At 53.0% G+C, this 27,969-nt stretch overlaps 1 protein-coding gene across 1 annotated transcript; it reads left to right on the top strand.

Annotated features, from left to right (window-relative positions):
• The first annotated feature begins 20,070 nt into the window (after positions 1–20,070).
• On the top strand, positions 20,071–27,442 carry COMP (cartilage oligomeric matrix protein). The gene is made up of 19 exons (XM_087816055.1): positions 20,071–20,149; positions 20,404–20,489; positions 20,759–20,810; positions 21,224–21,393; positions 22,080–22,217; positions 22,481–22,555; positions 22,657–22,815; positions 22,903–23,007; positions 23,131–23,238; positions 23,439–23,598; positions 24,097–24,215; positions 24,410–24,462; positions 24,566–24,747; positions 24,934–25,112; positions 25,239–25,287; positions 25,552–25,748; positions 26,414–26,586; positions 27,049–27,188; positions 27,287–27,442. Exons 1-19 carry the CDS (start codon positions 20,071–20,073, stop codon positions 27,331–27,333), a joined length of 2,271 nt encoding a protein of 756 aa, XP_087672181.1. The 3' UTR covers positions 27,334–27,442.
• The last annotated feature ends 527 nt before the right edge of the window (positions 27,443–27,969 follow it).

Below are 27,969 nucleotides of genomic sequence, written 5' to 3'. Positions count from 1 at the left end.
TGTCTGGGAGGGGGGAGCAATTGCCCCACCCATTGGAAAACCACTTTCCCCACTCCATAGAGTTTACCCCTTGCTGTGGTCTAGAGCCTGAGGCTCATTAAGAGACTGAGAATAACAATCAACCTGCAGGCAAAGGCAGATCTCTGGGCACTTTGAGTCTTTGTCTGATCTGCTCTGGACACAGGGCTTGGAAAAGCAGACCTTGGTGCACGCATCTTGGTCCTTTCCAAATGCACTCAGCCCCAGCAGAGGGAGCCACAAGCCGATAGCTCCAGAGTACTCAAGCCCAGTTACAAACAGCATCTGACATTAGTCTGCACCAGAGGCCCTCCAAAAAGACTGGTAGTCCTAACAGATCTATCTAATACATAGAAACAAGCCCAAATAGGCAGCCAAAACAGGGAGACAAAAAAAACAAGCCCCAAATAAAAGAACAAGATAATTCTCCAGAAGAAGAGCTAAATGAAATGGAGATAAGCAGTCTATCAGGTATAGAATTCAGAATAATGATTGTGAGGATGCTCAACAGCATGAAAAAAGACATGGAAACTATGAAGGAAATTAAGAATGACATAGCAGAAATAAAGACTACATTGGAAGGGATAAGTGGCAGATTAGTGGAAGCTGAGGGTGAGAACAGCAAATTAGAAGACAGGGTAGGAAAAACCACTCAATCAGAGATCCAAAAAGAAAAAACAATTAATAAACAAGAGGACAGCCTTAGCCAGTTTTGCTCAGTGGTTAGAGCATCAGCCCAAGGACTGAAGGGTCCTGGGTTCAATTCCAGCCAAGGGCATGTACATCAGTTGCAGGCTTGGTCCCCGGCCCTGGTCTGGTCACATGCGGGAGGCAACCGATCGATGTGTCTCTCTGACATCGATGTTTCTCTCTCTCCCTCTCTCTCCCTTCCACTCCCTCTGGAAAGCAATGGAAAAAATGTACTTGGATGAGGATAAAAAAAAACAACAAAAACAAAAAAGGAGGACAGTTTAAGGGAGCTGCAGGACAACATAAAATGTTAACAATATTCACATCACAGGAGCACCAGAAGGGGAAGAAAGTGAGCAAGGGATAGAGAAGCTGTTTGAAGAAATAATGGCAGAAAACTTCCCTAATCTGGTGAAGGGAAAAGTCACACAAGTTCAGGAGGCATAGAGAGTCCCAAGCAAGAAGAATCCAGAGGCCCATGTCCAGACACATCATAATTAAAATGCAAAAAATTCAAGGCAAAGAGAGGCTCTTAAAGGCAACCAGAGAAAAGCAATTTGTTACCTGCATAGAAGCTCCCATAAGTATGTCAGCTGATTTTTCAACAGAAACTCTATAGGCCAGAAGGGAATGGCACTAAGTATTCAAGGTAATGAAAAGCAAGGATCTGAAACCAAGACTACTCCATCCAGCAAGACTATCATTCAAAGTAGATGGTGAAATAAAGAGCTTTCCAGACAAAAAAAGGCTAAAAGAGTTTACCACCACCAAACCAGCATTGCAAGAAATGTTAAAGGGGCTGCTGTAATAAGAAGCAGAATGCTTGGTGGAACTCCTCTGTAGGACTATCCTGACCAGGGCTTTTGTTCGCTGGGAGTTTTTCTTTATTGCCGATTCGATTTCATGGATTGTTATTGGCCTATTCGGGTTTTCTGATTCTTCCTGATTCAGTTTTACATGATCTCACTCATCTGTGAAATCTAATGAACAAAATTAACTGATGAACAAAATAGATCCAGAGACACAGAAGCATGGAACAGACTGATGAATCTCAGAGGGAAGGCAGGGTTGGGGAAGAGATTAATCAAAGAACTTACATGCATATTTGCATAACCAATGAACACAGACAATAGTGTGGTGAAGGCCTGGAGGGGGTGTGGATGCAGGATGGAGGGGATCAATGGGGGAAAAAGGGGGACATCTTTAATACTTTCAACAATAAAGATAAATTTTAAAGAAAAAGCTGCAACTCAGATCTTTGTACACACATGTACACAGCAGCACTAGTCACAGTAGCCAGAAAGTGGATACAACCCAAATGTCCGTTAGCTGATGAGCAGATAAACAAAATGGTCTGTCTGTACAATGGAATACTATTCAGTCATGAAAAGGAATGAAGCACTGACACATGCTACAACTTGGATGAACCTTGAAAACATCGTGCTGAGTGAAAGAAGCCAGACACTAAAAACCAAGACAAAGAGAGACTCTTAAAGGCAACCAGAGAAAAGCAATTTGTTACCTGCACAGAGTGAATGATTCCATTTATATAAACTATCCGGAACAGGCAAATCCATAGCAACAGAAAGCAGATCAGAGGTTGCCAGAGGCTGGGGTAAAGGGAGATGCTTAATGGATACTGGGTTTCTGTTTGGGGCAATGAGAAATTTTGGAAATAGGTAATGGTGATGATTGCACAACATTTGGTGAATGTACTTAATGCCACTAAATTTTACAGTTAAAATGGCAAATTTTATGTTATATTTTACCAAAATGAAAGTTTAAAAAATAAAATTCAAATAAAAAGAAAAATATAACACATAACTGTGTTCTAACCATGTAGGATAGACCATTGCTGAGACTGAATTAACTAGAGCAGGTCTGGATTCACATCCTCACCCTGCCACTGATTCACTGTGTGACCTCTCTCAAATATCTTGGCCTCTCTGTGTCTCACCTGTGAAATGGGATTCTAATGGTCCCAATGCCTCATAGAATGTTATGTGAAGAGCTTAGGGCAGAATCTGGCCACCAGTCATCAAATGTCAGCTCTTTGCGAATGCTCAGTCTTCTTTGCTTTGTCTACATTTTAACAATTCATCATTGAAATAAAAACAAATAAAAAATAAACTAAAAAAAATTTCAGACCACACAAAGTTCTCTCAGGCCTACACCTCAGGTGTGTGTTTCTCTTGGCCTTGGTAGATCTCAACCAGTCCTAGACCTATCCCACTTGGTGACTTAAGCCAGTTTGAATTCACCCACCGGCCCTGAATTCACAACTGTGCCCTACTGCTGGTCCAGCTCCCCCTGGAGTTTCATGGCAGCCTCCAAATCCAGGAAAATGGAATTCTCTCATAGCAAGAGAGATCCCTTGAGGGTAAGCAGCCTGTGGCTACCATAGGGAAATTCCAGGACTTTAGAAAAAGGACATTTAGTATCCTGCAGCTGTTTCCCCCTAACCAGCCACCAGCTTCTTTGAAACCCTCTGTCGGGCTCCAGGCTCCTACAAAAGTGGCCCTTGAGACCCCGCCCTTGCTGAGAGGTGGCCAGCCCTGTGGGACCATGAACTGGACCCTGTATAAAGCCCTCCCAGGAACAGTGGGAGTTTGTGGGTTTCTGTGGGTTCCCCTTCTGCAGCTCCATTTTTGTTTCAAAGGAGCCCCTTGTGGGACATGAATGTGTGGCCAAGGCCCCGGTGATGCCGGTAGAAAAAGAAAAATAGGCATGTGTGTATATTTTATTGCCTCCTCTGCTCTCTGAACGGTCTCTTTGAAGGTGATGATGGGTTCACAGCAGGCCTTGGGTGGGGGTACAGCAGGCGGCCACCTTGATTCTAATTCAACCACAGGCTGCTTTTTGGGAGGATGTGCTGAGGTGTCTAGAGAGGTGGGTTATGGCCTGGCCTCAAAGCTCCGGCTCCCACAGAGACTCAAAGCTGCTATTGAGGGTAGCAGGGCCATCCAGGGTCTCCTGGAGGAAGACAACCCCTGGGGACCCCCTTCATTTCCTCACCAGGCTGCATGCTAGCATATATTTCAGGTGGAATTTTACTGTGGCTATTTTAGAAGGTGTTGGGCTGGGAAACTAACACCTCTCAGGGGGCCCAAGCCCATGTCACTGTCCCCAATTTACAGATAGCTGTGTCACCTCTTCTAGCAGGAAGATGGACAATAAACAAAGTCATCAGAACTCAGTAACTTGTGTAGTGTGTTAGAAGGTGAAAACAGAGCACATCACACCCACTAGGATGACCATAATCCAAAATGAAAAATAGCAAGTATTGTCAAGGTTGTGGAGAAAGCAAAACCCTAGTGCATTGCCAGTAGGAATGTAAAATGCTGCTGTGGGGAAAAGTCTGGCAGTTCCTCAAAAAGTTATATATAGAGTAAGTATGTGACCCAGAAATTCCACTTCTGAGTATATATCCAAAAGAACTGAAAGCAGGGATTCAAAGAGATACTGTACACGCATGTTCACAGCAGCATTATTCACTATTGCCAAAAGATGGAAACAACCCAAATGACCATCAATAGATGAGTAAATAGACAGAACATGGGTAGGTTCTATTTTCAATATTTTGAGGAACCTCCATAATGTTTCTATAGTAGCTGCACCATTTTACATTCCCACCAACAGTGCACAAGGGTTCTAATAGCTCCACATCCTCATCAGCATTTGTTCTCTGGGGTTTTTTTATAGTAGTCATCCTAATGGGTGTGAGATGATATCTCACTGTGGTTTTGATTTGCGTTTCCCTGATGACTAGCTAAGTGGAGCAGCAAATAAAATTTTAGGATAAGCATATCCCAAGTAACATTTGGAATATACTTACCCTAAAAAAATTATTTATTATTGCCCTGGCTGGTGTGGCTCAGTTGGTTGGGCGTTGTCCCATGCACCAAAAGGTTGCCAGGTTTGATTCCCAGTCAGGGCACATACCTGGGTTTCCTCGGTAGGGGGCATGCAGAAGGCAGCCAATCCATGTTTCGCTCTGACAAAAATGTTTCTCTCTCCCTCTCCCTTCTTCTCTCTTCAAAAATCTTTTTTTAAAAAAATTATTTGTTGTCTGTCTGAATTCAGATTCAGCTGGGCATCCTGTATTTTTGTTGATTTGTTTGTTTTTCCATTGTGGTAAAATACACATTACAAAATTTACCACTTGAATCTTTTTTTATTTTTAAATCCTCACGTGAAGGTATGTCTATTGATTTTTAGAGAGAGAGAGATGGGGGAGAAAGAGAGAGAGAAAGAGAAAAACATTGATGTGAGAGAGAAACACTGATCAGTTGCCACTCTTTCATGCCCCGACTGGATTGTCACAGTATGAACTCACCACAGAGTTCTCCCTCCTGGCACCTGACCAGCTCTTCAGTTCAGCTCAGATCTGTTAACCGGCAAAGGGATCATGACTCTTTCCTGGGGCACCCACCCTCAGTGTCCTGTTCCTCTGCTCTTGCTTTTTTTAAGATTGTGGGTGTTAAGTAAGAGGCACCCTCAGTTGCTGCCCATCCATCTCATCTTGGCCTATAAAGACTTGAAAAACAACAGCACTAACAAGGTATCTAACCCCCAGGCCACATCTCTGGGATGACTCCAGCCCCTCTTACAGAACCTGCCTGAGAAACCTCAGGGCTGCCAAAAGATCTGTTCGCTGCACCCATGCCTGGAGATGGGTCCCGTCTCAGCCTCTGTGGGAGCTGAACTTCCCCAAGCGCCAGTTAGCAAACCCAGGTGGGTTTCATGGGGACCAGCCCCTCTTCCTGCTTTCTGAAATTTTTCACCCCCTGACTCTACAGAGCCCCCCTCAACTTCCTCCCTGTTCCCTCACTCTCTCCTTTAAAATGCTCAATTAAAGTTGAGTTCACTCCACAGTGCACCCTTTTCTTTATTGTCATGGTATGTTACTGATCGAAATCTATCCTGACCATTTTAACTAATATCCCCATTGTTTATCTTTGACAAGGTGGAGTTTCTACCTCCTCAGGGAAACCTCGGTTTTATTCTCACAGCCGCTCAGCTGATCGGCGAAGCCCACCTGATTACTTAGGATTACCTGGTTGTGGATGTTACCACGGCAACACCTCAAACTCACCATCACACTGTCTTAGGATAATTGAAGGCTCTGGCTCTGGGTGGCGAAGTGCCCACCCAGCCTCTGGTTCTTAGGGCATCACGAACATTGACGAGCCCAGCTCTGTGACAGCCTGCGGAGGAGGCCACTACCAAGCTTCCTGCTGGTGCTGGCACCTCTCTCTGAATACCTTGGGAAATGGAGTGTCCCCTGGGCCCTCCTGTGGGACACTATCCTATGGGGGGTTTCCACATTCACTCCAGCACGTCCACTGATCTGTTTCTGCCAGGAAATCTCACCTAGGCATTTCTGCTCTGCTCAACCTGGGCTAGTGCTTTCTCCAGGCTTCTAACCAGCTGCACCATCAGTCCCTGGGGTCCTTTCCCAGATGTTAAATCCCATGTTCCAAGAAAGTGCCCCCCAATAGCTAAAACATGGAAGCAATGTGGTAAGTGTCCATCGACAAATGAATGCATAAACAAAATGTAGCATAGCCGTATAATGGAATATTATTCAGCCATAAAAAGGGAGGAAATTCTGACACATGCTATAGCATGGATGAACCTTGAGATCATTATGCTAAGTGAATTGAGCCAGATACAAAAGGACAAATACTGTGTGATTCCACTTATATAAGTCACCTAGAGTCATCAAATTCATAGAGACAGAAAGTTGAATTATGGTTGTCAGGGCCTGGGGAAGGGGGATGGAAGTTTATGTCTAATGGGGACAGGGTTTCAGTTTTGCAGGATAAAGGAGTTCTGTAGTTGGAGGTGATGATAGCTGCACAGCAGTGAGAATGTACTTAAATGCCACTCACCTGGACAGTTAGAAAAGGTTAAGATGATAAATTTTATGTTATGTTACCACAGTATTTTTAAAAGAGAGGGGATAAATAGAAACGTAAGGGACATGACAACCAAATGGGGACTTCGTTTGGAGCCTGATTCTAACACCCTGACTAAAAAGTCGACTTTTGAGACAGCTGAGGAAATTGGAAGGTGGACAACACATCATGGTTCCATATGAAAATCCCTGTGGGTTTGGAGCTGTGTAAGTAGCAAAGAAATAGAGAAATGACTTGAGGACTTGGGTTGCTTTAAAATATTTCAGCAAATAAAGTAAAAAAATAAATTAAAAATAAAGTAACCTTGAGAACATTACGTTCAGTGAAAGAAGCTAGACACAAAAGGCCACATATATGATCCTTTTTATATGAAATGTCCAGAACAGGTAAATCCATAGGGACAGAAAGCAAATCAGTGGAGGAGGAGGGATAGGAAATGACTGCTAATGGGAACAGGGGTCTCCTTTAGGGTCATGGAAACGTTCTGGAACTAGGTAGAGGTGCTGATTGAACACCATTGTGAATGTGCTAAATGCCACTGAATTGTTCACTTTAAAATGGTGAATTTCACCTCTGTTAGAAAAGAGAAAACCCACTTTGGAACTGCTCTGTTTATCCTTGCACCGTCTCGGGAAAGCTGCTGCCCTTCCCGGCCTCCGTTTTCAGCCTGGGGCATGGGGGTAATGCAGAGCCCCCACCGACCCAATTCCGATACCCACCTGAGGGCAGGACTGGTCCCCTTTATTCCTGCTATGTCTCCAGCACCCAACACAGAGACTGGCACATGGTGGGGGTGCAGCAGGTGTTTGAGTGAGTAAATGATGGAAAATGCATCACCCCTGGGCTGTAGCCTGAGTCTCTGTTTTTCCAGGGGGTTTCTCCCTAGTCAGGAGATGGAGGCAAGGGGGACTTTGCTTAGCTAGAAAATCCCTGCAGAACCCAGGCCTCAGAGGAGGGCAGGCTGGATCCAAGCGGCTCTGCAGGAGGAACAGAGGTGTGATTAGGCCTTTCCGCTCTGCAGTGAGACTCAAGGCCCTGGACTCCATAAAACAGCCCTACTGGGACTGGAAACATTTTTCTTTATATGTTCCTGGAGACACTGGCAGGGCTTGTAAGAAAAATTCCAGGGGAATAAGGAGACAGGTTTTTGGCATCCATTGAGGGCCAGCAGGGTGTGGCCAGACCTTGGGGGTCTTGGGGGTACCAGACCATTCTAGGGAAGGCTGAGAGGCCCTGGTAGGGCCAGGTGGCCATAAGCATGTTATCTGGGCTGGGAGGCTCTTACAGGTGACGATCTCCCTGAGCCCTGGGGTGGCAAGGATAGCGGATGGCCTCAGCATCTACTCCACAGGAATTCATATAAAGCTGTTTCAAGATGTTCCTAGCCGGCAAGAGCATGTTGAACCCACAGGCTGCTGAGGTCTGGGGAGGGAGCCTCCAGGTGCTTGGCACAGGGCAATGGAGTATGAGTCTGATGTGCCCTCTGCTCACACACCGATCAGGGCTTCCAGTCACCCTGAGATGGAGTCCCTGTCTCCCACCACGGCCAGTTCCAGGAATGCTGCCTTGTTTTCTGTCACTTCCAGGCCTTTGCCCATGCTGCTCTGCCCACCCTGAGCACACTATGTGGCCTCTGACCTGGCCGATTCTCATCCCGCCTTCAGTTGGAACTTAGATGTTCCTCCTCCTGGCCCCCATAGCTACCTGTGAACCTCCCATCACATCTCCAATCACCCTGGCATGTATTAAGGTCAAAGTTCTTGATTGTAAATCCTGGGGTGTTGCTGGGGGCACTCAGAGGGTAGATGTTTCTCAAACATTGGCATTGGGGCTGGTATGTCCCCTCATCCTCAAGAAGACACCACCTCACTTAGTATGTGCTGGGCATGATGGTACACATTGGGGGTAAAATACGATTTGTATTTGTATGAAAACACAAACAAAAAAGATAATTTCAAAGCATTAAGAGTGTTTGGAAGAAAGTCAGGTGAAGATATTTTTGCTTCGGAGTTGGAGGAGATCTCCTGAGTTGGTGATCTTTAAGCTGAGATCCAGGAAAGTAACATGTAAATAAGGAGGAGGCACATTCCAGACAGAAGGGGTGGTTCATGCAAAGGCCCTGGGGTAGGGAAAGGGCATGACTGTTTGAGAAGTATCGAGCAGGCCAATGTGTCTGGAGCAGAGTGAGCAAAGGAGAGACAGGCTAGGGAACAGGGTGAGGTAAGATCACATGGGGCTTTGCAGGCTATGGGGAGGAGATGGATTTTATTCTGAAAGTAATGGGGAGCCATGGAGGATGTGTGAGCTGAAGAGTAAAACAATCTGATTTATAATTTTGAGACATCCCCTCTGGCTCCCATGGGGAATAGGCTGGAGCAGGTTCCAGGCAGGAGTCAGCAGGGTTAAGACCAGGGCAGGGAGGATTTGTACTTGTATGTTTTGGAGGCTGAGGGGATAAGAACCACTGATGTACTGAATGTGGGAGGCAGGGAGGACTCTCAGACCCTGCCCAGCTCTCAGGCCCAGCCTGAATGGATTGCCTATGACAGGAAGTCTAGTAGAAGTGATGTCTGGGACCAACAGCCCCACCTTGGCCCTGTGCTACAGTGTCTGGTTGGAGCCACATGTCTGGGTCAGAATTTCCCTGCTCCAGATGGTACCATGGGCTTTTGGGGCAAGGAGTAGCCTTTGACAGCTGGGCCTGGACAGGATCCACCTGGGAGAGGCAGGCAGGGGGCATGGGCCAAGCCCTAGCCCAAACCTTTGTTCAAGCAGATGGGGCCCACATTTTCCCCATCCCAGGCTCTTTTGCTCTAGCTGGAAACCAGGACCCAGTCAAAAAGTCCAGATGTGCAGTTGGATGCAGCCCGATGACAGTGCGGTTTGGGGAGGCCCAGTGTCCAGAGGGTCAGGCTCTGGGTAGCCTTGCTGGCCAGACCTGGTAGATGGAGGAGGGCGGGGCAGGACGGCTCCAGCTTTGAGTCTCTGGCTGCAAAGGTTAAAAAAATAATCACCAGCACTGAGACCTTGCCCCTCCCAGCATCAACCCCAGCACTGGGTGAAAAAACAGGCCCTGGGACACCTGCCAGCCCACAGGCCTGAGACCCATCCTGGGGCCTGTTCAGGAACAGAGGTAGGGGTCAGAAGTTGGATTTCAACATCTCTCTGGCCATGAGGGGTAACTCAGTTTCCCATCTGGAAAATGTGGCATTGATCTGAAATCACACACCCTGGTAAAGCACCAGGGACAAGAGCCTAGTTGTTCCAAATATTCCAGGCCAGGGAGGCAAGGAAGCTGTTTAAAATCAGGTGAGTTGCCCTGGCTGATGTGGCTCAGTTGATTGGGTGTCACCTGCATACCAAAAGGTTGTTGCTTAGATTCCTGGTCAAGGCACATGCCTGGGTTGGGGGCTCAATCCCAGTGGGGCGCATGTAAGAGTCAGCCAATCGATGTTACACTCCCACATAAATGTTTCTCTCTCCCTCTCCCTCTCCCTCTCCCTCTCCCTCTCCCTCTCCCTCTCCCTCTCCCTCTCCCTCTCCCTCTCCCTCTCCCTCTCCCTCTCCCTCTCCCTCTCCCTCTCCCTCTCCCTCCTCCTTACTCCCTCTCTAAAAATCAATAAATCTATTTTTTAAAAGTCAGTGGGTTAAATCACTTTTGGGTCTGATGATCAGTCACAGTTACTAAGTTCAAGTATGGATCGAGAAGATGGAGAGTGGTGCCAGGGACTGGGAGCAGGGCAAAGGAGGTTGTTTAATGGGGATAGAGTTTCAGTTTTTCTACATGAAGAGTTCTGGGGATAAATGATGGTAATGGTCGCACACAATGTGAATGCAATTAATGCCTCTGGACTGCACACTTAAACATTAAGATGGTAAATTTTATGTTATATGTCTTTACCACAATAAAATGTAATTTTTAAAAAAGGGAAAAAGGTGGAGATTGGAATCAGATCTGCTTCTCTTTTACTGTGTGGCCCTGAGCAGATGTCTTGCCCTCTCTGGGCTTCTGTTTGCTCCCTGCCTCCCTCCCACCCTCTCTCCCAGCTCTGGGTCATCATCGCTGTTCTTATCTTGATGATTCATTTTTACATTCTACATTTCCTAATTTCAACCCTTTGAGGTCTGACTCGGGGCTGGGAGCAGCTTTGAAACCAGTGATGGGGTGAGGAGATCCCTTCCATTGGCTCCTCCTCTGCCACATACCAGCCATTTGGAAATAACAGACTGGTGGCAGCCCTAGGCCAAACCCGTTTCCTTATGAGGTTCAAGATTGCCTGATACCAGGGGAGATCAAGAGGCAGCAAAGTAGTGAAGGGCCTCAGTTGGGCCTGGGGCTGCCTTCAGCAGCAGCCTCCCAGAGAGGCCTGGGCTGGAGCTGCAACTGCCACCCTTCCCAAGGGCACAGGGCAGCAAGAAGGGCCTCAAATGTAGCACTGGAGGTGGAGGCAGAGGATAGAGGCTTTGCACACTACCAGAGTCACCCCCATTAAAGCAGGTCAGACTTAGCCTGTGATCCAGAAAGCCCCTGAGTCAGGAATCTGGGATAGAGGACCCAGGCTTCACCATGTTAAGCATCTGGTGCTGTCCAGAAGGGGTTGACCCCTCCTCCATCTAGAGAGGTTGACCCAGGCCTCCTGGCCTGACCAATCAAAGTCCTCCATCTCCCCTGACAATGATTGGTTCTGGAAGGGTCATGGTACCCTGAGCTGGGTCAATGAGAGTCAGCCCTGAGATCTCTTCTGGGCCTATCAGGAGAAAGGTGCTCTGTTTCCATTGGGCCATGGGGCTGGAGAAATGTAGGCCTGGCCCAGTTTTTGCACCCCAAGGGACAGGAAGAGAGCTGACTAGGAGATGCAAATCAGAATCATCACAAGACACCACTCCACACCCACTAGGATGGCCATAATAGAAAACTTAAAAAACAAGTGTTGGCAAAGATGTGGAGAAACTAGAACCCTTGTGCACTGCTAGTTGGAGTGTCCAATGGTGCAGTTGCTGTAAAAAAGTGTGGCATTCCTCAGAAAGTTAAACATAGAGTTATCATCTGATCCAGCAATGTCACTCATAGGTATATACCCAAGAGAACTGAAAACAGGTGTTGAAACAAAATTGCACACCCATGTTCATAGCATTCATTATCACAATGGCCAAAAGGTGGAAATAACTCAATGACCCTCAGCTGGCGAATGGATAAGTAGATGTGGTCTATGCATACGATGGAACGCTATTCAGGCATAAAAAAGAATGAGGCACTGAGATACACTGCAATGTGGACAAACCTTGAAGAAATACTCAATGAGAGAAGCCAAACACATAAGGATGCATGTTGTATGGTTCAGTTTCTATGAAATGTCCAGAAGAGGCAAATCCATAGAAACAGAAAGTAGATTAGTGGTTGGGGCTGGGGGCAGGGGGGAATGTGGGGTGATTATTCATGGGGATGGGGTTTTCTTTTGGAAGATGAAAATATTCTGGAACTAGATAGAGGTGACGGTTGCATGACTAAAATCCAGTGAATTGTACACTTTCCAGTTGTTGAAATGATAAATTTTACATCATGTGTATTTTATCACTTCGTTATTAAAGGAAGAAGACAACTGACGGAAAGACATCCTGAAAGCATCATTTGGGCTTCAGAATCCAGCCATGCCTAAAGGTAGCCCTGCCACGGAGGTAAGGCAACGAGGGATGGGCTTTCTCTCCCTGTAAGCTGGTTTCAGGGATCAGCTGCATTTGTTCAATCCCATGTCCCCACCGGGATGAGAACTGAAGGAGCCAGGGCCTCAGAAGTGCGAGAACCCCACTGCCTGGCCCTCTGCTTTCCCATCTGTAAGATGGGAGGAGGGCACGGGACTTCCATGCCAGCAATACCCGGTCCCAATGTGTACTCACTATGATCACATTTTGTCCCGACAGCAGCTCTGTGAGCAAGATGTTCTGAGCTCAGCGGAGGGAAGACATCACTGAGTCTCATGCCCTGGCTTCCTCACTGTGCCACATCTGGAAGCAAATGGCTAGGGATCCAGGAGGAGGCAGCCTGGGCCCCCAACAGGCAGCCTCACTGGGTTCTGATGAGCTCATTCTCAACATCCAACAGACAGGAGTTTGAGTCCTGGCGCTGGCTCCCTGTGATCCTGGGCCAGGAGTCTCCTCCTTTGGGCCTGTTTCCCCTCTCCAAAACAGACTGATTGTTTGGGCATCAGGGGTGGGGTCCGCTGGGAGAAGTTGCTGTCCCAGGAAAACTCATTAATACATGGATGTGTCTGGGGGAATCTGAGCTGAGCTGTGACTCCTGGCATGAGCAGAGGTGAGAACTCAGCTGGAGAAGGGGGGCAGTTCAGCAGTCTACCACTGCCCAGAGGGGATGTGCCAGAGTACAGCCTCCCCTCGATGCTGTGTTGCTGTTGGCTTTTAAAAGGACATGGATGTAGAAGTAACTTTTTGATACTTTTTCCGCTTGCTGCTGAGCACTCGTTGTCCCAGTACGCCTGGCTGGAGGCTGGCAGTTTCCCGGCACCTGGACAGCCTCACTTGGCATAGGGATCCGCTGAGTGGTGGTTGGCTAGCTGCAGGAATCGGGGATGGCGTGCTCCATCTCTCCTGTGGCTTTCCCAGAGGTGGGGGAGAAAGTGCTTTGTAGCTCCCTTGGCCCCTGGGAGCCTCCTTGGACAGTCGACAGGTGAGGGTGTGGCTGAGAGAATGGTTCTGCTGGGGTCAATTCTGAGACTCCATCCTGCGGCACCTCAGATGTGGGAGGCCCCAATGCTGTGTCCCAGCCCTCCGGGGTCCAGTGGCTACCATCCTACAGCTCTGTGCTTCTGCTGACTGGTGGCCACATCACCCTGGGTCTGTGGTTCTAGGATCTCACAATTCTGTGGCTTTAGCACTCTGTGGTCCCATGGCTCCACTGACCCATGACGTTATGACTCTGATGTTTCTTAGTTCTATGGCTCCTTGTTCTGTGGTCTCATGGCTCTTAGGTTCTTTGGAACTCCTTGGCTCTAGTAATTATTCAACCCAGTGGCAGTCAGGAAGATTCAACAGATGGGTAACTACTATGTGCTTCACTTTCATTATTTTTTCATTTTTTCAGTCCTTACCCAAGGAGTGAGGATATTTTTCCCCCGTTGACTTTTAGAGAGAGTGGAATGAAGGGGGAGAGAGAGAGGGAGAAAAAGAGAGAGAAACATAGATTGGTTGCCTCTTACATGTGCCCTGAGCGGGGGCAGGGATCGGACTTGCCACTCAGGTAAGCTCCCTTGACCAGAATTCAACCCACGATCCTCTGTGCCCAGGCCGGCGCTCTAACTGCAGAGCAATGCCAGCCTGGGCTCACCTTCATTATTTTATTGACTCCTCGCAGTGACCTCTGAATGGGGTTGCCACATAGCCAGAGAGGGTTCTGGGGAGAGTCCATCTATCCATCTAATCTACCCCCTTACCCACCTATCCACTCACCTATCCAATCATCTGCTCACCTATCTGTCCATCCATCCACCCACCCAGCCATCCCATCTATCCAGCCATCATCCATACATTTATCACCCATCCATCTATCCATCCACCCTCTCATCCATCCATCCATGGCCATACACCCATCCATTCACCCATCCACTCATCCACTCATCCACCCACCCACCTACCCACTCACTCATCTGTCCATCCACCCACCCATCTATTTACCTTCCATCTAACCATTTCACCCACCTGTGCATCGCTCCTCATTCATCCACTCTTCTACCCATTCATCCCTGATCCACCCGCCCATCCATCCATCCTACTCATCCACCATACAACCATCCATTCACCCACCTGTACATCCATCCATCCTTCATTTATTCCATTATGTGTGCATGGTGCTGGAGACGTGGTGGGGAACACGATGGTGGGGCTCATTTGACATACCGCACACCCCATGGAACCCAGCAGTGCCACACAGTGTGGTCAAGCTGTGATAAGGATGCTGAGGGCACTTTGGAGGACAGAAGAGGCCACTAACCCATCTAGAATGAGAAGAAATGAGCCATGTTAAAGGGGATGGTGCACCAGGGAGCAGCCACAGCCTAGGTAAAGGGGTGGGAGGGCAGAAAGAGATGGAGCTGGAGAGGCCTGGGGAGTCCAAACATGGATCTCAGCTCATGGCTCTGACCCTGCACCAGGCTCTCATCCCCACACACTTCCCTGTGGTCCCGCCCCCCTTTCTCACCAGTGCCCCTCTGCTCCAGCTATACCTACCTTCTCATTGAACATATCAGGCACATCCCACCATGGCCTTTACCCCTGCTGTGCCCTCTGCCTGGGGTGCTCCTAGTTAGCCAGAACCACTCACCTGTACAGGTCCTGGTACCAACATCCCTCCTGCAGAGGGGCCTCCCTGAGTCCTGGGCTCCTTCTTCCAGCCCAGCTGGCCCTAATCCTGTGCAGCCCTACTTCTGTGTGGCAAGTGTCCCATGCAGTTTGTATGTACTTTTCAGCCTTCGAAGCCATCCCCCACGGGGCTGAGAGGCTGAGACCTCCTCCACTTGCTTGCTGTGTGGGAAGGGGTCAATGTTTGTTCAGTGGATGAAATTATTTAATTTCATCCCACTGATAATCACTTATTTGGTACCTACTGTGTGCCAGTCCTCCCACTTTTGGGTTGGGGCTCCTCCCTGCCTGGTAGCTCCCTCCCCCACTGGCCTGTGCCCCAGCCAGGCCCCTGACCGCCAGGCAACTGATGGGTAAACATACCCCACCCTCGGCCTCCATCCAGCCATCACTGGGCTGAACAAGGGCCTCCTGTTAATGAGCTAGGATGGAGGCTGGAGAGAGACTAGAGGAGGTAGGCTCTGTCCACAAGCCCACCATCCCCCGACAGAGCCCCAGAAACGTGGGTGGGGGACTCTCCTCCTGCCACTAGGCTATGTGCCTTCATGAGGAGGGGAGGGAGTGCGTGACTTTTCTCTCTGAGCATCCAGTGCCCAAATTGAGGAGATGGAACAAACCTGCCTTGCTAAGCCTGACTGCCCATCTGGAGAGTGGGGATGTTACCAACAGAGAGCTCATCACTTTCCGTGGACTAATTCATTCAGTTCTCACAATGACCGTAAGGGGTGGAGTTCTTATGGTCTCCATTTTCACCTTGGTTTTGACTGCTACTGTGGGAAAACCTTCAGGGTTTCCATTTTTCACTTTGTTAGACAGAGAGAGGGCCTGAGAGAGACAACAATTCTGCAGTTAACCTGGCAGGCAGTCCCTCTCTCTGTAACACAGACACAGGGTTGTTTTATGAAAATTCTCATTAAATGTGAGAGGAAAGGAGAGAAGAGCAGGGCAGTCTTTTCTCCTGCCACAGTTATCCCTGGAAAACTATGAAGATAATGGCTGTGCAAAATTGTTTTTAGAGATCAGTACCCATTGAATGCTGCATCATTAAATCCAGTGGTCCTCCTGTTCCTAAACAAGTTCTTCTCCTGAAGCAACTTTGCTTGCTAACCTTGAGAAGTAAAAATTTACATTATAATAAACTTTTGAAGGTGGTCCTTCCTGCTGCTGAGAGATAGAAGGGGGGGGGGGGGGGACGCAAAAGGAAGAAACTGAGACACAGAGAAGCTAAGCAACTTGCCTCAGGTCACACAGCAGAGCTGGGATATGAAACTCAGGGCCCAAATGCCAGAGAACAAGACCTTCATCACTGTGCCCTGCTGCCTCCCACGATGACCTATGACAGATTCCTGCCTCCTGGGGCTGCAGAGGGTGGGGGTGAGGACAGAAAGGGAAAATCCACAAAAGTGGTTGGCAAGGTTTTGAGTGTTTGGTACTTACTAAATAAAATTATAGCCACTATATTTATCATTATCTTTTTCTTTATCACCTGTCAGGAAGCCTAGGACAGAATGGGGACAAGGCTGGGGCAAACGGAGGCTGGGAGAGAAGGCAGGGCTTGCTGAAGGTCACAGAGCAAGTCAGGATGAGTGTATCAGGCTCCAGTGGCCAAATGGCACCCTGTCCCCCTGCCTTTTGCCCCCTGCCACTTGGTCCTTCTGGAGAGATGGGTCCAGTGGGGCCCTAAGAGGCAGGCTGGGTCAGGCTCCTTAACTGTGGCCTCCCTCTTGGCCCTGATGAATTCCCCAGACCCTGGGCCTGTGGCCAGGCCCGCCCAGGGCAGGGCGGCTGCCTTCCCGACATATTTTCCCTCTGGATTCACCAGAGGAGGCAGCTGGGCGAGCTGGGGGCGCCCACATGTCTCCTGGCCCAACAGGCTTCTGCCAGGAGGGGGCCCAGGGGCCCCATTATGAAGGCCCCAGCCCCTTGGCCCCAGCCTGGCCAGGCTCCCAGAACCACTGGGTCTGGTGTGGTGGGAAGGGGAGCTGGTTGGGGCGCCAGCCAAATGCTCAGGCCAGGAGGTCCCAGGCAGAGGGGCCTGGGCCAGCACTTCTCATCTAGATTCTGTGGTGAAGGGCAGGGAGAGGTGTGTGAAGGGGTCCTGCCTTCCCCACTTCTCATCCTGGCTGTGTGATCTTGCAGTGTCTCATCTCCTCTGCCACGAAAATGTGAATAAAAACTCTCCAAGGTGTAAGTGACATAGTGTGTAATTCCCTTATTGTATAAGGAGGCTGACACTGGAGCCAGATGCTGCACATGGGTTTGCTCATTCAATCCTCCCAACAGGGATCACCCTCATTTCACATGTGAGGAAACTGAGGCACAGACAGGTCAAACAACTTGGCCAGGTCACATAGCAAGGCTGTGCCTAGCTGAAGTTCCAACCCAGGCCATGTTCCCCCAAGTGTGTCCTAAAGTATAAGGCTGGCAAGGGTTACTACTATTATGTATAGCAATAATGTTGCATTAATTATAAGGATAGTAACAATGTTACATTAATGGTAGCAGGTGCTGTCACAGATCACCAAATCCTCCAGCCTTCCCTCTCTATACCAGCCCCAGGGTCCCGAGTAGCCCCCAGGCAGGGAGGGACAGAACTAAACACAGTCCCCAGGGTCAGGCCATCCCAACCTTCTCTGCCAGGAATACTCTGCCACAGGTCCCAGAGGGCTGTCACACAAGCACCAGCCCCTGAGCCCTGCCCAAGAAGAGCAGAGAGGGCTTTCTGGAAGAGGAGGCATCAGAGCCAGGACTAGAAGTACAGGGGAAGGTATTTGGAGTGGCAGAGAACAGCAGGTACAAAGGCCAGAAAAGACACCCAAAATGAGGAGGAAGGAAACACTACCTCAAAAGTGTATTTCAGGGCTGGTGGGATCCAGGAGGCAAGAGCGTGAAACCAGAATGCCTGTCTCTGGCCCTCTGTTGTGTGATATGCAAACAGGGACATCCTCAGGGACTCCGCCTTTGTTGTTCCCTCTGCCTGGAGTGCCCTTCCTCACTTCCCATGGCCTGAACAAGGCCACGTGTGTCCAAGCCCCAGCCTCGTGCCAAGCCTGTGGCAGAGGCCTGGCTTCCATGTGCCCTTGTCCCAGCTGCATGAGGCACACGCATGCCTGCCGGCCTTGCTGGAGCTGTGGTTTTCCCAAGAATTCCAGCATCAGCCTGGAGCGGCCCCCAGGTGTGCCAGATGCCAAGAAAAACAGGAGGTGAGCTCATGGCAGGCAGAGGCAAGGCGGGTGTTTCATTGGAAATGCCCAGGCTGGGGCCAGCTGTTCCCACCCAGCCTCCCCTCCAGGCCTATCCCTCCTCACTCACCCTCTGTGACTACCCATTGCCCTCAGAACACAGCCCAAGCCCTGCACCACTGGCACTGCTTCTCCTGAGCCCCAAGATCTCTCTGCCCTGAGATCAGTCTGTCCGTCAGGCTCAAAAATTTTTGCCTCAGGGGTTTTGTGAATGATGTTCTTCTATCTGGAATACTTTTTTATCGTTTCCTTGCCTAGCCCTGTCCTCCTCATCTTCCTGGTCCTAGTTTGGTGTTTCTTTTTCTTCTGGGGAGTCAGCCCAGACTCCTCCCACCTCAGGCACCTCTTTCGAGCTCCCCCATCACAGTCCTGGCCCCTTTGGAAGATTACGCAGCTGCTGGGCTCCCCATGAGGCAGAGGCCAGGTTTGGTTTGTTCACCCTGTGTTCCCAGCGTCTAGCACAGGACATTACACACAGTAGGTGCTCAATGCAAACTTGTGGGATAAATGAATGTGCCCCAAATTGTCCCACCTGCAAGCTCCACATGCTTCCCTCTGCCAAAATTGTCTTCACCTTTTCTCTTTGCTGATCTGAGCCCTCCCTTTCCTTTAGGTTTCCTTGCCATCTCCTCCAGGAAGCCCTCATTGATTTCTCTGCAGCCTCTCAGGTGAACAGATCTGGCAATGACACTACCCTGGCTTCACCCCTCCACTCGCATTGGCCTTAGGCTAGTCCCACCATTTGGGCCTCAGTTTCTCCACCTTTAGAATAGAGGCTGTAGGCCTCCAGAGAGTAGAAGTAAAGGGTGGGGTGGAGAGGGTTAACTCCAGAAAACTGAGGTGTTTTGTAGCTCAAGAGTGTGGCTGGGCTGAGAAGGATGATTCTCCTGATTAGTAGTAATTTTTGTTTTTATTAAAGGCTGTTCCCACAGCAGCTGGAGCAAAGCTTGGAAGGCATGGTGAAGTCTCGACAAACAGAAGTCCAGGGCCCCCCTCTGACCTCCAGCTGGAGCCTTTTAATTTGTGCACCCCACCCCAGGGTGGGGGGGGGGAATGGACACTCACAGACTAGGAAACTGAGTGGGCTGCCCCTGGGCTACCAGGCTGCCCCCACCAGCAACCACCAGGCAGGGAAACACAGAGAGGGGAAATCAGACAGGGGTGAGGGGAGTCACCTGCAATTCTCTGGGGTTGGGGGCCAGGAGCATGCCTCCGTGGACCTGGGTAGGGAGACTGAGGGTCCCTGCTCTCATCCAACCCCTCATTTTCCTGTAATAATCATCATCATTAACAATGATACTGATTACCACATTGCGTAGGGGAAAACTGAGGCACAGAGAGACCTCACTTGCCCCATGTTGAAGCAAGTGTGGAGTGAGGGAGCGGAGGGTCAGTTAGCCTGACCTAAAGCAGGGAGGGAGGTGGAGGTGGGTCTTAACCTTTAGCCACTCTTGACTGTTTCCCCAAGCGTGAGTTGAGGGGGCTGCCATGGGGTTCGCCTCCTTCCCAGCTGTGCCCCAGGCTTGGCGTACAGCAGGCACTCAGTAAATAAGTGAATGAAAGGGCTGGAAGGTATCCCACCTGACCCCCCGCCCCACCGACCCCTGCACTGGCCCCCTATGACTCAGTTTCCCCACCAGTCCCGGTTTGGCCATGCCAGGCGGGGCTTTGAACGCAAAGGCCAACGCTGGCTGTTTACCTTGCGGCTGGACGTTGGGCAGGGCGGCGGTGGGCCGTCCCTGGGGCCGGCCGCGCCATTGGGATAAATAAGCCCCGCGGGTCTCGTGGGCGGCAGAGAGCAAGCCGAAGTCCAGCTCCCTTTCGCCACCATGGTTCTCGCAGCTGCCTTCGTTCTCCTGCTCTCCCTGACCGCCCTCGGTGCGTCGGGTCAGGGCCAGATCCCACTGGGTAAGCCGCACCCTCCCCCACGCCGTGCTCCCAACCCCGAAACAGACAGGAGGACCCCCGGGAGGCCCGGGGTCGCGGCTTCCTGTGGCTCGGGACGGTGAGCGGGGGCATGCGGGATGAAGAAAGCAGGCAGCCGGGCAGAGGCTCAAGGAATGGGGTGGGCGTCCGAGTCCCTGCGGCGGCGGTGGCGTGAGGAGCGGCGTGGAGGGGAGTCTCCGGGCCCGGCATCCCATCAGCGCCCCCTATTGGCGCAGGTGCAGGCCTGGGACCACAGATGCTGCGAGAACTGCAGGAGACCAACGCGGCGCTGCGGGACGTGCGGGAGCTGCTGAGGCAGCAGGTGCGGGCAGGGGTGGAGGGTACAGGAGTGCGGGGGAGGGAAGAGAGGCCTGGAAGAGGCGGGGCGGGGAGGGCGCTCAGGGAGGCGGGGGCTGCGCCTGGGCAGGGGACGGGAGACAGGGGACCCGTAGGGAGGGTGGGAGGGGCGGGGAGAAGGGAGACTCAGGGGAGGGGGAGAGGAACGGGGCAGAGGCTCAAGGAATGGGATGGGTGTCCAGAGTTCCTGCGGCGGCGGTGGCGTGACCACACACCGTCCCCCCTGCACCGCAGGTCAAGGAGATCACGTTCCTGAAAAACACGGTGATGGAGTGTGACGCGTGCGGTGAGTGGAGCTAAGGAGGCAGAGACCGGGTGACAGGAGAGCAAGAGTGCTGGGGAGACAGACAGAAACCAAGAGCGAAGGCGAAATGGGGACGAAAAGAGACGAGGAAGAGAACGAGGCTGACAGAGATGGAGAAATTGGATGAGGGGTGGGGAGAGACAAATAAGTAATGGAGACAGATGATGGGAGGGCACACAAAGAGAGGCAGAAGCCGTGCGGGAGGTGCAGGGGGTGGCGAGGCGCGAAGGGAAGCGCTGAGGACGAAAGAGCACGGAGAGCGGGAGACTGTAAGACCCGCGGGCGGCGCGAGCAGCCCGGGTGGGGTCCTGATCGGTTCGGCCCCCTTCAGACACGCGGTACTGGTAGGCTCCGCCCCTGGGCGTGGCCCTGACTGCCCAGGCCCGCCCCCGCAGGGATGCAGCCCGCGCGCACCCCCGGCGTGAGCGTTCGGCCTCTACCCCAGTGCGCGCCCGGCTACTGCTTCCCAGGCGTGGCCTGCACCATGACCCCGGGCGGCGCGCGCTGCGGACCCTGCCCCGCGGGCTTCACAGGCAACGGCTCACACTGCACCGATATCAACGAGGTGTGCCCGCCCCCACCGTCCCGACGATCCCCCAACTCCCCAACATCCCCACGACCTCCTTGTCAGCTGGGGGTGCTCCCCCAGAGGACCCTCTCACAGTCGGGGGCCCACGTCCAGACGACCTCCCCACCGCCGGGGGTCACCCACTCCGACCACCCCCCTCACCACCAGGGACATCCACCCAGACAACCCCCTCCACTGCCAGTGACACCCGCCCCGGCAATACCCCTACCGCCGGGAGAGCTCCCCCCCAACAACCCCCTTCACCTCCAAGGCTCCGAAGCTCCAAGGACTCTTCCACCACCGCGGGGAGCCAGCCCCGACGAACCCCTCGCCGGTGGGCACGCACGCCCAGACGACCACTTCCCCCCTCCGCTGGGGATGCGCGCCCTCACAATTCCTTCCCCCACCCATGACCACCCAGCCCACTAGGTTCTAGGAACAGCCAGGGACACCCCTCTCCTCCCCTGGTCCCGCCTCTGCCCCCATCAAGGCAAAGTCGTGTCTGACCCCAGGAACGATGGCCCTCGTCCTACGTGGCATCTCACCCTCCAAGTACTGGCTGATGTCCCTTGGACTTTCTAACTCCCAGCCTAAGAAACCTTAAGGCGCTGCTGGGGGCCGGGGTTGAGGGGAACAGCTCCAGCTCTGTGTTCTCTGACCCTCCAAGGCCTTTTACCTCCCAGTGTAACGCCCATCCCTGCTTCCCCCGGGTCCGCTGCATCAACACCAGCCCGGGCTTCCGCTGCGAGGCCTGCCCGCCAGGGTATAGCGGCCCCACCCACGAGGGCGTGGGGCTGGCCTTCGCCAAGGCGAACAAGCAGGTGAGGCCCTTGGGGAGTGGCTACAGGAGGGGGGGGCGCATTTTGTTTAGTAAACTTGCTCTAGCCTCGCGGCCTTTTCCCTGCCTCGCTCCGGCGACCGGTGATGGGGACCGGCTGGAGGGAGTCAGTAGGGTAAGGGTGTGAGTTAAGGATGGTCGGGGTTTGGAGCGGGATGGAGGAGAGAGGTAGCATGCAGAGGACTGCGAAACAGGTCAGGGGGTGTCTGTGTGAGGGCAGTGACCTCTGCGCTCCCTGCCATCCAGGTTTGCACGGACATTAATGAGTGTGAGACTGGGCAGCATAACTGCGTCCCCAACTCTGTGTGCGTCAACACCCGGGTAAGGCCGGGGAGGAGAGAAGGGTGGTGACACGGGGTAGGGGATGGGGTGAAGCTCGAAGTGACAGCGTCCAGGGCTAACCTCCCTTGGCCCACATGCAGGGCTCCTTCCAGTGCGGCCAGTGCCAGCCCGGCTTCGTGGGTGACCAAGCTTCCGGCTGCCGTCCTCGCGCCCAGCGCTTCTGCCCCGACGGCACTCCCAGCACGTGCCACGAGAAGGCCGACTGCGTCCTGGAGCGCGATGGCTCGCGTTCGTGCGTGGTGAGTGCGGGCGGGCGGGGAGGGGCGTGGAATGGGGAGACGGGGTTCGGTGACCCTGGAGCATCCACTCACCCCCCCCACCCACAGTGTGCCATCGGCTGGGCTGGCAACGGGGTTCTCTGCGGCCGAGACACAGACCTGGACGGCTTCCCCGACGAGAAGCTGCGCTGCTCAGAGCGCCACTGCCGCAAGGTGGGCGGGGACAAGGGGCGTGGTCTGGTGCGGGGGAGGGGAGCATGAGCGAAGGGCGTGGTCCATCATGGGGTGGGCGGGCTGCATGGCCACGCCCCTCACGCCTGCCCTGCCCGCCCCTAGGACAACTGCGTGACTGTGCCCAACTCAGGACAGGAGGACGTGGACCGTGACGGCATTGGAGATGCCTGCGATCCTGATGCCGACGGGGACGGGGTCCTCAACGAGGAGGTGGGGCCAAGGCGGGGCCTAGGCTAGCTGGGAGGGGTGTGGCTTTGGCGAGGGCGTGGCATCAGAGTCCAGACTCGGGGCTCCCGAGGTGATGAGGGGGTCCCTGCAGAGAAGGCGGAGCCTCAGAGGGGCTAGTCTTGGATGTGACCTTTGCTCCACTTTCACTGACTCCTCCCCCCTTAACGGGTCCTGTCCCCCAGGACAACTGCCCGCTGGTACGGAACCCAGACCAGCGCAATTCGGACGATGACAAATGGGGCGATGCGTGCGACAACTGCCGAACCCAGAAAAACGGAGACCAGAAGGACACAGACCAAGACGGCCGAGGCGACGCCTGCGACGACGACATCGACGGTGACCGTGAGCGTGGCAGGGGGTAGGGGAAAGGGGTGTTGCGTGAGAGGGCGCCCAGGGTTGGGGCTCGACCGCAGCGGGGTTCGGAAGCCAAGGATTTGAGCTTACCTGGGGGGCCTGGACCGTGTGGACTGTGCTCAGAGGAGCAGAAAATGCCGGCTATGTCAGATGCTGTAGGAAGGAAACACAGGACAGAGCCCGGGGTTTAGGGTTGGAGAGGTACCCGTTTTACACTTGGGGCATAGAAACTCAGGGGGGTGCGTTCACAGGGCAAGGGGGGGGCCAGCTGAGCTGCCCCCTAGTGAGGACCAGTCCCCTACTTGGCCATCTATTCATGAAGTCTCTATGAGGCTGAGCCAGGGACAGAAGTATTTGGTTTAACTTTGTAGTAAACCAAGAGATAGAAAAGGGTAGGACTCTGCCCCAGGCTTGCACTTGCCCTGCTGAAGTCAGCCTGGCCCCACCTGATCTTTGGGTCCTGTCCTGTTCCCCTGCTTCCCGAAGGGATCCAAAATGTGGTGGACAACTGTCCCAGGGTGCGCAACTCAGACCAGAAGGATGGTGATGGCGATGGTGTAGGGGATGTCTGTGATAACTGTCCCCAGAAGAGCAACCCAGACCAGGTGAGGGCAGGTCAGACCCCAGTTGGGTCAGCCTGGCTTGAGCTCCAGGCTGTGTTAACAAGACTGCAGCCCATTCAGAGCAGCTCGAGGGGTATTCCTTGGGGTCAGGAGGACCTTTGCTCTGGACCTGGGTGTGGGTTGGAGGCTTCTGAGTTCCTCTGCTCTGATTGTGGTCACCTGCAACCCGCCCCCAGGGGGATGTGGACCACGACTTCGTGGGAGACGCTTGTGACAGTGACCAAGACCAGTAAGGAGGTCTTCTGGAGTGGGGTTGGGGGCTCAGGGTGGGTGGCTTCTGACCGGGCCCTGTGGGGATCTCATTGTCTCTCTCCCCTACTCATCCATTCTAGGGATGGTGATGGGCACCAGGACTCAAGGGACAACTGCCCCACAGTGCCCAACAGCGCCCAGCAGGACTCAGACCGTGATGGACAGGGTGACGCCTGCGATGAGGATGACGACAATGATGGGGTCCCTGACAATCAGGATAACTGCCGCCTGGTACCCAACCCAGGCCAGGAAGACTCAGATCGTAAGGCAGGGGGCAGGGCCTGTGGTTGGGGACAGGGCGCTGGAGCCACTGGGGACGATTTCAAGTGGGGTGGTGGGGTTGGTGGAAGGTGTGGGCATGGCCGGTAGCTGGTGTGGGCGGGGTTAGGCATGGAGTGGGTCACCCAGCGCTGACCTCACTGCCCCAGGGTCTCCCACCTCTTCTCAGGGGATGGCGTAGGTGATGCGTGCCAGGGCGACTTTGATGCTGACAAGGTGGTGGACAAGATCGATGTTTGTCCGGAGAACGCCGAGGTCACCCTCACCGATTTTCGGGCCTTCCAAACAGTGGTGCTGGACCCCGAGGGTGACGCACAAATAGACCCCAACTGGGTGGTGCTCAACCAGGTAGGGACATGGACCAGGCTGAAGGTGGGGGGAGATCAGGACCCCCACTTAGGGTCCTAACCTAGGGGCCTGAAAGCTGAGGGCCCCATGGCCAGTCTGAGGCTCTTCTTCCTTTGACCCCATTAGGGGATGGAGATTGTGCAGACGATGAACAGTGACCCTGGCCTGGCTGTGGGTGAGACACTGGGAGGGGAAAGGCTCTGCAGGGAGCTGCTCAGGGGCTGGGCCAGAGCGATGGTGGGGCGATGCCAGGTTGGGTCTGGACTAGGGCAGGGTAGCTGAGGCAGGTCAAGGGCTCAGGGGCATGGCTGTGTCTGGATTCAGGGGGTGGGGATGGGGTGGGTCTACTGAGGGGGAATCTGAGCCCAGGGGCCAAGCTGGACTCTAGAGGGGGTGGTTCTTGTGAGTCCAGGACCCCACTGGTGTCCTACCTCCCCAGGTTACACTGCTTTCAATGGTGTGGACTTCGAAGGCACTTTTCATGTGAACACTGCCACAGATGATGACTATGCTGGCTTCATCTTTGGCTACCAGGACAGCTCGAGCTTCTATGTGGTCATGTGGAAGCAGATGGAGCAGACCTACTGGCAGGCCAACCCCTTCCGTGCTGTGGCTGAACCTGGCATCCAGCTCAAGGTATGTGGGGTTGGGGTGGGCTCCTTATCTCTCATTCCATGCTCTCTAGGAGGCCCCTAAACCCTTCCATAGAACCCCAAAGCTTTCAGTCCCCAGCATCATTCTATGGACCTCAAAGTCTTCCTACCCACTTCCAGGTCTCCTCTGGATTCCCACAGGCCCCAAATCCCCCCATTTCCTCCCACAGGCCCTCAAACCCTCACCCAGTGCCCCCAATCATCTTTTGGGCCCTGAAACCCTCTCACAGTCCCCTAAGCTTTCCCTCAGGTTCCAAATCCTCCTGCAGACCCCCTAGACTATGTTGCAGAAATTTCTTAGCGAATTTCCCAAATCCTCTAGACCTCAGTTTATTCCATAGACACCCAAAACTTTCTACAGGCCACTAAATCCTCCTGCAGACCCCCAAATCTTCCCACACCCCAAACCTATTCACAGACTTCCACAACCTCTCATGAGACCCCAGACCATTGCTGCCCCACATGACCCACCTGCAAATCTCCATGTGGTGCTCAAGAAGTCTTCCTTGCGGGTTCCCCATTCAGACCCTCCAGGGCCCCCATCATTCCTCTATGACCTGCAGCAACCCTGCAGCAGGGCAGGGTTCTGGGGAGCTTCAATGGCCTGTGTGGTCTCTGACCCTGTGCTCCTGTTCCTGGGTGTGCCAGGCTGTAAAGTCATCCACGGGCCCTGGGGAGCACCTGCGGAATGCGCTGTGGCACACAGGGGACACAGCGTCACAGGTGCGGCTGCTATGGAAAGACCCCCGCAATGTGGGCTGGAAGGACAAGACATCCTACCGCTGGTTCCTGCAGCACCGGCCCCAAGTAGGCTACATCAGGTGGGGACCCTGCTCCTGTCAAGGGACTGAGTCCCTGCTCCACCCTGGCTCCTGGAAGGAGAGAGGCTCAGGGGGCCTTGGTCCCCTCGTCTGTAAAGCAGGAACAATGCAGGCAGCTAGAATTAACTGTGACAGGCTCTGGGGCATAACACCCCTCCTAGGACCCAGCACATAGTGGGGCCTCAGCTAGAAGGTGGGGTCTCACCCAAACCCCATTTCTCAATCCCTACTCTGTGCAGGAAGTCCAGGCACTCTGCTCAGTTAGGGAACTGCAGGACCCTGGACATCCATTCTCTAACAAATGGAAACTGAGCTACCAGTCAGGAGCCCTACCTGCCCCGATTCTGAGAGAGGACCCATGGCCCCCATTCTGAGAGAGGAGGGGCCCATCTTCCAGGGCAGGACACCAGAGTTCTAAGGCACTTCACTGTCCCCTGCCTCACTGTCCCCTGCTCCCCACAGAGTGCGGTTCTACGAGGGCCCTGAGCTGGTGGCTGACAGCAATGTGGTCTTGGACACAACTATGCGGGGTGGCCGCCTGGGTGTCTTCTGCTTTTCCCAGGAGAACATCATCTGGGCCAACCTGCGCTACCGCTGCAACGGTGAGAGGAGTGGGTAAGGGGAGGGGATGAGGGGAGGGCCTGCCAACACCCTGCTGGACTCGCCCTTTCTCACTCACCTGTCCTCTTATCCTCCACAGATACCATCCCAGAGGACTATGAAACCCAAGGGCTGCTGCAGGCCTAGGGATGGGTGGGGACCTGCCTTTAGATGACAGTCACCTTCAGGGCTGGAGCACTGAGGAGCAACCAGCCTTGGGGGAGGGAGATCAGAGAGGATGAAATAAAGTGTGTTCGGCAGGATGGTGGCTGTGGTCTCTGCTTTGGGGAGATGGTGGGGTCTGGCCTTGGAGAGTGGGACTTGTGGCTGATTCCCCTCTGAACTGACTAGGAGTGTCCAGTTGCTGCAGCCCACCCACTCCTGGAGTGTCTGCTCCAGGATCCTGGGGGTAAGTTGCTCTCCTTCCAGGACACAGGTCTAAGTAGCTGGCTGGTAGGGTGAGGCTGTGAGGGGGGCATATCTGCATGTCCATATTCATGTGTATGTGTGTGTGTGTGTGTGTGTGTGTGTGTGTGTGTGTGGCTCCTATATCTGTGACACCCATATTTCATCTCAGGGTTGGAGAAAGGGGACAGAAAAAAGGGGAGGAGCCAGAGACGAAAACATTGGGTTTTTATTAGGTTTCATTACAAAGGATGCAAAGGTACAAAGACAAAAGCGTCCACGCCAGAGGACAGGCAGGGGCCGGCCGAGTGCACCCTGAGCTGCCCGCCCCAGCCCGCCACGGGCACCCACACGCACGGCCCATGGACATCCACAGCA

Source organism: Miniopterus natalensis, chromosome 4 (assembly GCF_054644295.1).
Source record: "Miniopterus natalensis isolate mMinNat1 chromosome 4, mMinNat1.hap1, whole genome shotgun sequence".
In the NCBI taxonomy this organism is placed as follows: Eukaryota; Metazoa; Chordata; class Mammalia; order Chiroptera; family Miniopteridae; genus Miniopterus; species Miniopterus natalensis.
Note: the sequence above shows the minus strand (reverse complement) of the source record. Positions and strands in the feature narration are given on the sequence as shown.

Coding starts and splice junctions, on each gene's coding strand:
- COMP (XM_087816055.1), top strand. CDS start 20,071: ATGGTTCTCGCAGCTGCCTTCGTTCTCCTGCTCTCCCTGACCGCCCTC. Junction 24,463..24,565: donor TGTGACAGTGACCAAGACCA/GTAAGGAGGTCT, acceptor CATCCATTCTAG/GGATGGTGATGGGCACCAGG. Junction 25,113..25,238: donor ACTGGGTGGTGCTCAACCAG/GTAGGGACATGG, acceptor TGACCCCATTAG/GGGATGGAGATTGTGCAGAC.